The 12,586-nt window shown below is 42.0% G+C and overlaps 1 protein-coding gene across 2 annotated transcripts in view; it reads left to right on the top strand.

The window, feature by feature from the left end:
• The window catches only part of SCG5 (secretogranin V), a 60,157-nt gene that overhangs the window by 33,752 nt on the left and 13,819 nt on the right, over positions 1-12,586 (top strand). For both annotated transcript variants that reach the window (XM_086710294.1, XM_025919661.2), the window contains exon 3: positions 10,580-10,729. In XM_086710294.1, the coding sequence (XP_086566420.1) occupies positions 10,580-10,729 (150 nt within the window). The remainder of the gene's footprint in view (positions 1-10,579; positions 10,730-12,586) is intronic.

The following is a 12,586-nucleotide window of genomic DNA, read 5'->3' as shown; positions in this document are numbered from 1 at the left end:
GGTCTGAACCTCAGTACAAAAACATACTTGGCCTCCATACAAATTGCCAAAGAGAGACTTCACTCCGGGCAGCAAATAAAGTTATATGAAGGGATTAAAAGTGCTACTGCAAATTACCTATTAAAGTGGCTTTTTCAAAAACCTACAAAATTCACAGCTATCCTCAAAGTGCCTCATTTTCAAATTAATGTATTTTATTCTAATTTGGGGTTTTGTGCCAAGGTGTGGGGGGTGGGAGGGGTGGAGCTTGTGGTGGCTGCAGAATTAGTTAAATTCACAGAATAAAATTTGAACTTTAGCAAATGAGCAAACAGCCAAAACAAACACCACTTTGGAAAAAAATACACATTTTCTTCTTTTGAAAAGCCAGCAGTGCCTAAGCAAAATACCTTAAAAGTGAACTAAAAAGCTTTTCTAGAATAAACAACTCTGCTTGTGATCCTAAATTGGGAGCATATGTAGATGTGAAACCCACAGATGCGGTACGCTTCGACTCTGAGTTGCTGCCTTCACTGTTTGCGTGTCTCTGAGAAGATGATGATAATGTGGCCTTTGGTCCCAGAGGAGCCTGAGTTTTTTTAGATCCTAGTATGAGGGCGGAAGCAGAAGAAGAAAGGAAAGGAATGAAAACAAATGCCTTACGAGACAGAATATCTGAACAAGGAATTTTACTTTGCTTCTCTGACAGCAGTTTCAACTTGGGTCGGATCTCTCCTGCACCTTTAGGAGGGTGCCAGTCAAGTGCGATCGTGATGATGATGATGTCGACCACAATGATAATGCGGGCTACTCGGGGAAGTCCCTGTGAGGGACCAGGCTGGCACTCAGAGCATTAGGATGGTTCTAGCAAACTGCCCGGACCAGCCCCCTGCCCTGAGGCAAATCAGTGAATAAGCCAATTCAGCAGAACTAGAATCATTCCTTTGTTTTTCTGAATTACCAAATGCTGTGTGCTTTGGGGTCACTTGTCATGGGTTTAGAGAATGTGGATTTTGCAACATAAGTCCTCACCATTCTAAACAGCTTCAACCAAATTCCGTTACCAACAAGGAGGAGAGTTGAGGCCATAACACCCATCTCCAACGGTATAAACGAGTCTGTGTTCATCGCCTCATTCTCTCACATGTATTACTCTGTCCCCTCAGTGCTCATGGTCTCCTCCACAAACTGGCACTGACATCAGATATGTGTTTGTGTGGACGTGTTTTATCCCCTATAACTGCATGACAATTCTTAAGAGAAGGGATTATGCCACCTGGGAAAGAATGGAGGATGCCTGCTCTGAAAAGAAAATGAATAGGCTGAGTCCAGGTAGTAACTTAGTTGCTAAATTTTAAGTAAAACTTACCCACTTAAAGTGGATGAGGAGGCATTGCTGTTAACAAAAAGTTCAACTGTTCTGAGCCCCTGTTGCTCAGTGCCTCAGATACAGAATTGTGATCATCAGAATGAAGAAATCATAGGATTGTTAATTTGGGCTCTGTTAATTCTGCTGTTAGGAAGTGTTGATTGGATCATAAAAGTGGCCAACATTTATTGAGTGCTTACTACATACATACCAGGCAGCGAGCTAAGCATTTTGCATATAATCTCTTATTTGATCCCCACAAGCATACTATCCCCAAGTTCAAAAGAAGGGATTTAAGATCCAGAGAGATTGGGGTAGTCTCAGATGTGTGACAGAATGTGGACTTGAACCCAGAGTCCTAACAACAGGAAGCTAAAAAAGGTTCTTGGTATAAAAGGTGCTGTCCTTTCTGAGGGTCCTCACTAAATGAAAATTAGCTGCTTTTCAAAAACATGTTTGATTTGGGGCACTCTCATTTCTTACCAGGAACCAAGGTAAAAATGCCTTAATATAACAGAGTTCATTTTGAGGAAGCACACATACAGAAATTACTCTTTATCTGTTCTTCTTTTTGGCTCATTTAAATGATTTAGCCGGTAGGAAGCAGAAAGGTGAATGTTAGACATCTAACATTTTAAAATCCCACCCTGAAGGTGACCAGTTTTTTCAGGTATCCCCCCTCCCCCATTAATAAGAGCTAAGTTGTGTGTCTTTCTCCAGCCCTTTTCTCCATGCTTCTGTGTTCTTTGCTGCCGTGCAGGCAATCAGGTGTAGCATAGCTACTTGAATGTTGTACTAAGGAGAAGGCCAAGGTGTGGATTATACGGGAAGTGACAATTTAGTCCTCCGATCTTCGAGAAGCGATAGTACTTTCTGTAAAAATTATGTATTTGCCTCAAATGCGGGGACGAAACAAATCTTGCAGGCCCTTCCTCAGGGTGGCCCTCAGGATCTCCGAGGATGCGGGCTTCTCTTGGTCCCCTCGTGGCCGCCTTGGTGCTGCACGCTGGCCGTGTCCCGCGTCCTCCCTTTGCATGCCTGCCCTGCGGTCTCGGAAGCCAGGTTCCACTCCACATGTGCCCCATTTTACTCTGCCTTCCTCCAGCCCCGCTCTCAATCAGGAGTGTGGGGGTAAACCAAAGCCAGGCAGCTTTCACTGGAATCACCTATGTGATGCTTCTGTGTCCCAGACCATTGACAAGAGAAAAACTGGTGGTGGCTTTGTAAATGATGTATGGGGACACACAGGAGGAACGAAGGCCCAGACCGCAGGGTATTTTTAGCGTCTGCTGTTTGTGGTGACCTAAGTGAAAACTGCTGGCTCCTGTCCCTTCAGCTGAATGGCTGGTATTCAGGAGAGCGTGCCCACTCCCTGCCAGACGCAGCTCACGGAGCTGCCTTTTTATGAGGTGGCTGACAGGCTCCTTGGCACCAGGCTGCCCGGCCACAAGTCTCCTTTATTGCCCAGCACGGATGCCTGCTGGTGTGGGTCCACGGGCAGCCCTGGTGTGGCACTGCGGGCGGCTGGGGCCGCAGGGGACACCGCCGGCTGTGAGTCTGTCATGGTGTTACCGAATGGTGAGGCAGAGTCCGCAGGGCAGGGGCTGCATCTCGAGGCCCTGAACCCCTGGCACAAGGCTGGCACAGACACCTCCGAACCACAGGAGCGAGGACCACGGTTGGCTCCCCATCCCGGAGTCGTTCTGCTGGGGCCCGGCTGTGGTGGGAAGATGACCCCCCCTGGTCTCTGACCCCTTGGAACCCCAGAGGGAGCCAGAAAACATGAGAGCGGCCCCTGTTATTCTGACAGGTCATTCTCCCAACTACTTCTCTGGAGCTAGAGCTGATCTTGGGAAGATGAAAATCCCCTGTAAAGGGTATGGGATGGCTGCATAGGGCCTTTGAGGGGCTCCCCTGGTGCCACGGTGGAGTGGGAACAGTGCTGGGGTCCCAGTCTCCAAATAGCACCAACTTGCTGAGTGGCTTCAGGCACGTAACGGTCTCCTAGGACTCGCTTTCTCAGTTATGAGTAGTAATTCTTGTCTTACCTCACTGAAACATTTTTAATGAGGATATAAAAGTACTTTGAAACTATTGAAACTCTAATGGTACCCAAAAGCAATAGTGGTGCAGGACCCCATTTATCTTCTTTTTTTTTTTTTTTTTTAAATTTTTTTTTCAACGTTTTTTATTTATTTTTGGGACAGAGAGAGACAGAGCATGAACGGGGGAGGGGCAGAGAGAGAGGGAGACGCAGAATCGGAAACAGGCTCCAGGCTCCGAGCCATCAGCCCAGAGCCTGACGCGGGGCTCGAACTCACGGACCGCGAGATCGTGACCTGGCTGAAGTCGGACGCTTAACCGACTGCGCCACCCAGGCGCCCCCCCATTTATCTTCTTTAATAAGTCTCACCTTGACTTACCAAAACTGTGCCCACCAGTTCCAGCCAGGAGGGACTCTTGGATTTTGGTGTGAGGGCATCAGGCTCTGTGAAGGACATCACTTGTGAGAACTTCCCTTCAAGACCGAAGTATTGACTTCTAATTCTCACAGGATTCGTTGAATGAGAAAGGATGCAGTGGGATCCTTTCCTTACAAAATGTGAGCAAATGCCTCTATAATTAGAATAAAACTTTCAATAAAAGGATGTCAACAGTAGCCACAGCTCTTTTATCTGAAATCTCAAGTGGACTTTAGATGCCTCACAGCAGCCACCCTGGATGTCACAAATTCTGTGACTGTCTATCAGAGATAATTTAATCTTATTTTATGTATAATTCGAATAAGTCTGGCTCTCTCACTTTCTAGCCGCTTATCACTGAAAGTGTCATGTGTGAACTGACAACATCATCATTACCCGGGAGCTTGTTAGAAATACGCTCTCAGGCCCCACCCTACCTTGTTCGTCAGAACCTGCTTTTTGAGAAGATCCACACGTGATTTACGTGTGTGGTAAAGCAAATTAGAAAAGGGAATTTGCAGGACGTAGGCCCGCTCTTTATTTATATACGTATATACTTCCTTGTGAAAAGGATCTGGGATGACTAGGATTAACAGCTTATAAAGGAGGGAGGAGATGAAGAGCTGTAAAAGCCACAGCAGCTGGGACCGTGTAGTAGGGTGATATCACTGTGCGCACTTCCTTACTCTGAGAACACACTCTGTTGCATCACAGTATAGTCATTGATATTGACAATGATGGTCCCAAATTATCAAGAGGAGGGAAAGTCACATTCCAAGGCCACTGTTTAAAGTCTTTACCTAAAATTCATAGTGAACATTTTCCTTTAAAATGGTTAAATAAATGAATCTGGATGTTAACAAGGGGATGCTTCAGTGATGTGGATACTATATGGAAAACCACATTCTCCAGGAAAGAGGTACGTAAGATGTCACAATAATTGGAAACTTCACTCAGGTTTTTGTTTTGTTTTGTTTTGTTTTGTTTTTTTAATGCATGACATTGAGGAAAGTCAAATGACCTCAAGGTAAGGTGTGATACCAGAGATTTACGCTATAACTAAACAACTCAACAACTCAACTGATGCAACACAAAAAGCCCATGACTGTTTGGAGGGCAGTTTTAAATTAACCAGAAAGAAAGCTAGTACCTTTCCTGGATAAATGAATATTGGAGGTGCGGGGCCCAGCTGGTGGTCCTCGGGAGTCTTGCTGAGAGCTGCCATGTTGACATTGCACAAGTCCATGGGGGGGAATCAGAGATGAGGTTGACCAGATAAGCCAACTGAATGAAACAAGAGAATTGCCAGTCTAAAAGCGACGTACAGAGGAGGGAGAAACCAGGCACAAGGCAGGGGATGGGGATGCAGAAAAGAGCTGAAAGCTGTTAGAGAAGTCCCCCAAGATGTGGAAAAGTGCCTCCACAGATTTTTATGGAGAGTTCCAGCACAGGCCAAGAAGGAGACTTAACAGCTTTGGCCCGGATCAGACCAACCTGGGTCTTCTTCTCCTTCTTCCCCACTCCCTGCTTCCATTGCCCCTGAACAGTACAGCTGACTGACACTTTACTGCCATAACAATGCAAAGAAAATCTGATGGCCTAGAGCTTGAGCATAAACAGCTGCATGGTACCAATTTTATTAAAGGAAGCAAAGTTTATATAAACAAAACTGAGCCGAAAACCTATTTGGCAAGAATTAAATATTTTCTCTTTATTCTAGAGACGTTTGTGGAGTGCTAGGATGGAAACAGACAAATTAAGTATCATCACAGGATAGAATTAATTAATTGCCTGAAATAAATTTAAAGCTGTAGTGAAAGATCGTGTCTTTACTGATGGCATTATTTTCTCCAGTCGGGGGCCTCTACACTTTGGAAACCTCATGGGCTCTTGACTCCTCTTCCCCTTGTGCACTGTTTGAAATCTTTCTTTTTTTCTACTCATGTTGTGGCCACCCTAACCCTAGTCCTCGTCGCTTCACCCCTGAGTTTCAGCAGTGGCCTTATAGCAGGGCGTCTAAACTTCCTTCCAGTCTACCTTTGTATAGTGTGGTCTTCAGAAGGACACTTGGATACAGTGGTTCTGGAGTAGGGGGCATTGGAATTTTTAAAAAATTACTCGTGTGATTCTGATATGACCTTTAGGTGGGAGCGAGGGCTTTAAATTGATGCTAACTTAACATTCTATGTGACATCCAATTATTACATCGCTCTCCTGCCTAGAAAGTGTCATTGCTATTTATTGCTGTATTAATTCATACTTTTCTGCTTGGCATCGGCCTTCTCCCCTCCCATCCAGCTCCTCCCTTCCCCAATAGTGCTCATCACTGATGCTCAAACATTCCTTGCTTGCACCTATTTCTGTGTTGTCATTTGTGGTCTTTCCTTTGCCACCTGCAAGAATGGATCCTGTCTTTCATGAATCAACTCAAGGGTCACCTCTTCCATGGATGTTTTCCTGGCGGATTCCCTGTTTCCTGAATTTCACCTCTTTTGAAGTTTATACCATAATGAATTATGTCAAGGGATGTATCTTATCGTAGATCACTGTTTCATTGTGGTAGCCTTGAAGAACCTAGAATGAAGAACCAATTAGAGAGCTTGAACCATGTCTTTTACATTTACGTGTTCAACAGCACCTAACGTAACCAATGGTGTGTTCCTCCCTGCAAAAAAGTCATCCGTCCTACATGTGGGTTAGATGTTTCTCTTTTCATATGCGTGACATCTTGCTGTATCCCAGTTACATTATGAATGCGTTACAACCCTGCATTTCAAGGGTGTCCTTCTTTGTGTATCTTTTGTCGTCTGTAAACTCTGTGAAAGTAGGACCCACATTTACCTGGTTCATCGCTGACCTTCCAGCACTTTTAGTCCAAGTCTTGATATGTGGTGTGTGCTCAATACATATTCTTAAAACTGACTAATTAATGATTTTAAAATATGTGTTTGGGGGGCACCTGGGTGGCTCTGTCGATTAAGTGTCTAACTCTTGATTTCAGCTCGGGTCATGATCTCACAGTTCTTGAGTTTGAGCCCTGAATCTGGCTCCGTGCTGACAGCATTGAACCTCTCTCTCTCCTCTCCAGAGAGAGGAATTCTCTCTCTCCCTCTCTCTCTGCCCCCCCCACCATAAATAAACTTAAAAAAATATATGTGTTTGGTTGAAACTACGACAGATGGAAGAAATAGCATCCATCACATCATAACGTGTTAATTGACCTGGTTTCAGGTAAAATAAATTAACATAATCTAAACATAATGAACCAGATAACTAGCATTTGGTTGCAAAGTCAACTATATCATTTTTCTAATTATTTCCTATCTGTGGTTTCTTGTCTATAACATTTAAGCTCCTGGAGAGCAAAGGATAGCATTTGTTACTTCCATGTATCTCCCACAGTCCCTACCTCAGTGTTTCTTGATTCGATGTCATTAAATGTAGTTTTAAAAGAGCCTGTGTTATAATGTATCTGCTTGGTGCTGAACATCTGCTTCCTAACAAGTGCTGCATTCATTTTAATGGCACTGGTGCACAGAGGTAAACAGAGCCTTGGCAGGCCTTCCATAAAGGAAACTGTGTTTGCTTCCTTCATTAATTACTAATGGAGCATTAAGAAGACATGTATTCTCCCTTAAGCCAAGTTGGATAATTCCTGGCACTTAAGGCTAGGGTGCTTTCAAAAGTTGAGACATGTATTCACACAGCAGAAAGCATGCCCTATGGTGAGCACAGGGGTGGCTCCATTGCCAAGACCATACAAAGCTTCAAATATATCGGTACCAAGTGTACTGTGCTGTCCGTTGGACCTTTTGCAAGTCTTGGGTTAATGTGGGATAATAAATATAAATCCCTAGAATGTCTCTGAAGGCAGGCATCACAACAAGACTTGGAAAAACCACCAGAAAGATACATAAAGTTACAAATAAAAGGATGATCAAAGATTTACCAAGCAAAACAACAGAATGAGAGTGGCAATGATAATAGAAGAAAGATGATTTGTGAATTAATTTTTTACTTAACAGCCAATTAATAACACAATTAAAATAAGAATTTATGTTCTCGAATGTGGCAACTAACACAGCATCAAAATGCTAAGCAAAAACCGCAATAAGAGATTGAGAGATTTATTGGTAATAATAGATTTTAACACATAACCATCAGAGTAGGATGGGTTAAGCCATCAGATTATGATATAAAAATACATCTCATTTTAAATATTTACATGGATATTTTCCAAAAAAAATACGTTTTTTTAATGCAGAAATTTTGCAGGCTACTCATTCTCATTACAAAATAATGAATTATAATAAAAATGTAAATGAAACAATCCAGCCACGTGATGATATCTATATTTGGGGGCTAGAGGAATTTGAAATTAAAGGAGGTACAATTATCCTTTTAAGGATAAACTTTAATCAGACGTAATAAATTAAGACAGAGTAATACAAAGTCACTTCAAAGACAGTGTGATTCCTAAGACACTAAGATCTAACCATGATTGTACTGAATACATTAGTATTTCCAAAGAAAAAAATGTGTCATTCCATAGGGGAGCTGGTTCAGTCAAAAAAGCAAAAAAAAAAAAAAAAAAAAAAGTGTCAAAGCAATAACCTTGGCACAGCTCCTCCAGGGGAAAAGGGTGCCTCATCCAACTGGACTGAAACAATATAACCTATTGGCAAGACTGTCCTCTCTGGAGGTACAAGTGTGGCTCTTGTAGCCTGATTTTGGTACTGAATTCATGCACACCAACCAAGGCACCTTTTGGCTCTTCATGTATAGGATGTACAAGTCATTAAGAGAGCTATGTCCCAATAAAATTAGTAAATAGGAATTCATTCCAAGAAAAGTCTGCTTTAGTGCTGGTAAAGTAAGCTTCCTGAACCTTATAGGATATTAAGTCTACAAGAAGATAAAGAGTCTCGAAATTGGCATACGTTATGTATAAGTAAAGCAAATTACACAGTGTAAGTTGTTTTTATTTACTGCTGTGCCTTGGTGCTCAGAGAAGGTTTGCTATGAAGGAGGCACTTAAATATTTGTTGAAAGAGTGAAATAAGTGAGGAAGGGCAGAATTATTTAACAAATGCAGGTGGGATAATTGGTTACTTATTTCATAGGCACTGAAACACGTAAGGACTAAAGAGTTAATGTAAAAACTAGAAAAACTAAAATATCCAAATTTTGGTAGTACTTCTGAAAGGACAACGATTTTGTAAATTTAAAAGGTCAAGAAGAAATCACAAAGGAGAATAACAGCAGTAAATCTGATGACATAAATATTAAAAGCTTATGTTTGCAAAATATTGCAATATATAATAACCAGAATTCAAAGTCAGACAAAATGGGGAAGTGCTGCAGGGAATTTAACAGCCAATGTCTTGTCACCTTTATTATGTAACGTTTTCATGCAAATTGATAAGAGAAACATTAATATTCCAAGAGCTAACAGACAACTTGCATGAAGAAATTAGAGCTCATAAATAAACACATGGAAATATATTTGAGTTGGCAATCAAAGACATTCAAAATAAGACAGTAGTTTTTCTAGACACCTTTTAAATTAGCAAGAAAAACAAAAATTATTTTCATAAAACTCAATGCTGGTAGAGATGTTAAAAATGGTGTTCTTATATTTTGTTGATGTTATTTTATAAATTGGTACCTCCTTTTTGGAAAACAGCTTGGCAATATGATATAAGGGGCCATAAAAATATTTATAGCCTTTGACCCAGTAATTTGACTTCTGGGAATCTATCCTGAGAAAAATTAATCCAAAATATGGAAAAAATTAAATTCCTAAGAGTAAATTGGGAAATACTGAATTTCCCACAACAGGGGAATGATTAATATGTTGTGGTAGAGCCACTGCATAAAAAACAACATAGCCACTTATAATTATGTGACTAGAGACCATGCAGCCACATGGGATGATGCTAGTGCTTTAATATTAAATGAAAAATGAATACACACTTATATATAAAAAGATATGCAGAGGAGAAAGGATTGGAATAAATATAACAAGTTTTAAATGGTTCTACAGTGGCAGCAGGACAGTGACTTTTTTTCTTCATTTCATTTCATTTCATTTCATTTCATTTCATTTTTATTTTTTTTGGAAATGTGTTGTCTTTCTGCCTGTTCTCATACCCGGATGCAATTGCCTCTCTTTCCCTTTCTCTTCCCCTACCCTGCCACCACATATCACCCAAGTTCCAACTGGTTTAAGAAGCCCTCCCCATCTTGGGGCGCCTGGGTGGCTCAGTCGGTTAAGCAGCCGACTTCGGCTCAGGTCATGATCTCGCGGTCCGTGAGTTCGAGCCCCGTGTCGGGCTTAGTGCTGACAGCTCAGAGCCTGGAGCCTGTTTCAGATTCGGTGTCTCCCTCTCTCTGACCCTCCCCGTTCATGCTCCGTCTCTCTCTGTCTCAAAAATAAATAAACGTTAAAAAAAAAATTCTTTAAAAAAAAGCCCTCCCCATCCTATCAACCAAATGAAACTCTTTCTTAACTATGCTCCCATAGTCCTGTATTAACACTTCTCTTATGGTAAGTATCTAATGTGCCTTGTGTGAAAATGATACACATGCAGCAGGTGTCTGTTTCTACAACTAACGCTGTAAGTCTTAAAGGGCAGGAACTATTTGATTCCTGTTCTCTCCCTCTACAGCATGGATCACAGTGCTCTGCCTGTATGGTATGCCTGAGTAAATATTAGTTGAAATGAATTTAGTTGCATTGAAGTAAACTACTCTGATTCCCTGGCAGGTGGAGCTCATGAAGGTCTTCAGCACTTGGGTCCGTTTGGCAACATCCCAAACATTGTGGCAGAGTTGACTGGTGACAACATTCCTAAGGACTTTAGTGAAGACCAGGGTTACCCGGACCCTCCAAATCCCTGTCCCGTTGGAAAAACAGGTAACGGGCATGCCCTTGGGTTCTCATGGATGGTAGATAGAGTCTTTGGGAGGAAATTAAAAATTCTAACATCAGCTACAAATATTCTGAGAAATAGTATTTCTATTCTAATGACCCCCTATGTATTTGCAAGTAGATTGTAACGACCCACTATGTCTTCATAAGTAGATTGGAAAGAGAAATTTATTCTAAAACTGTTGGTGCATTCTGGTGGTCAGATACACCCACATAAGACTCTCTTGCCAAAGCTTTGCATTCTCTCCCTCTTTAGGAATTGATCCGTTTTTTTCTGCACTTGCTACTATTATAATAACAATGGCGAAAGATTTTCTTCTTTTTGCCTTTTCTATGCTATAGTTGCTTCCCATTTTTACTATCTTTGGAATTTACTAGTTTGTGGATTATCCATGTCCGTCTGTTTTCCTTACTTCCTTTGACAATCATCGTTTCAACTATGTCACAAACAGCATCTATCCCGAAATATTTCTTTGGAGTCAGGAGGTGACATGAGAGACAGGGCCCAAGATGATAAGAAGTTGGTTAACCAAGAAGGTTGAAACTTTCTTTGCTACTCATGTGTCCCTCCCACTTTCCTACTCCCTAATGCCAAAGAGAATGAATGTAAGTGGGCTACACTTGTGGTAGGTTTCAAGCAGCTTACCTGGGTGGTTAAGAGTGGTGGCTCTAAACTCAGACTACCTGGAGGCACCTGGGTGGCTCAGTAAGTTAAGCATCCAACTCTTGCTTCCTGCTCAGGTCGTCATCTTGAGGTTCGTGAGATCAAGCCCCATGTTGAGCTCTGCGCTGATAGCATGGAGCCTAGAATTCTCTCTCCCTCTCTCTATGTCCTTCCCCTGTTTTTGTGCTCTCTTTCAAAATAAATACGTAAACATTAAAAAAACACACTGAATTCAAAACCAAGGTCAAGATTCATGACCTCGAATGAGTTAACTAACTACTTTGCACCTCGGTTTCCTTATTTGCAAAATGGGGGTTGGTGTGGGAATTAAATGAAATTATCCACGTTAAGCACTCGGTGCAGCACTTCCCACAAAGTAAAAAATTCGTTAAATGGCATCCTGATTATAATTGGTTTTGCCACTAATAAATAACGCTCTCGTTGAGCTTGTGTTAACTTCTAGTACCAGAGTAGTCTTTTCCTCCAAGCATGCAATAATAGTGGGTATTTATTATCCCTGCTTTGCATGTATGGAAACTGAATCTTAGAGCATAGTGTGTCCAAGCTTATCTATGTAGCAAGTAGCTGAGCCAAGACTCAAACCCAGGCCTAGCTGATTCAGGACCGTGTGCTCAACCACCATGACATATTGCCTTGCTCACTGGCCCCTCAGATTTTCTTAAACACAATGCAGGCTTTCTCTGAAAGAGGTTTTCCCTGAAAGATATTCCTCCTTTCATTTAGGGTAGGTGTCTGATTTCTGTGGGGTACAGAGCCTCTGCAACAACCAGAGTCACTGGATGTAACCTAGCCAACGTAGAAATACTGGCCCATGACCTCAGGAAAATCTGAATCATTGCACCAAGCCAATCACTTTAGCCACGTTTTACATGCTCATAGCGTTTGGGATGGGTAGAAGGAAAAACCAGTTCAGAATTTGAAGAGCTATAGTCTTCTCGGGGATTTGGTTAAACTGATTAGATATGATATGGTACAGTGGTTCTTAAAGTGTGGTCCCAGACCAGCAGCATCAGCATTACCTGGAAACTTGTTGGAAGTGCAAATTTTCAGGCCTTACCTCAGACCGACTGGGTCAGAAACCCCTGGGATAGGACCCAGAAGCCTGTATTCTAACCTGCCTTCCATGTGATTCTGGTGGCTGCTAAAGTTTGAGAACC

The sequence above is a fragment of the Puma concolor genome, chromosome B3, assembly GCF_028749965.1.
Source record: "Puma concolor isolate L17-30 chromosome B3, mPumCon1.1.hap2, whole genome shotgun sequence".
In the NCBI taxonomy this organism is placed as follows: Eukaryota; Metazoa; Chordata; class Mammalia; order Carnivora; family Felidae; genus Puma; species Puma concolor.
This window is presented reverse-complemented; position numbering and strand designations above follow the sequence as displayed.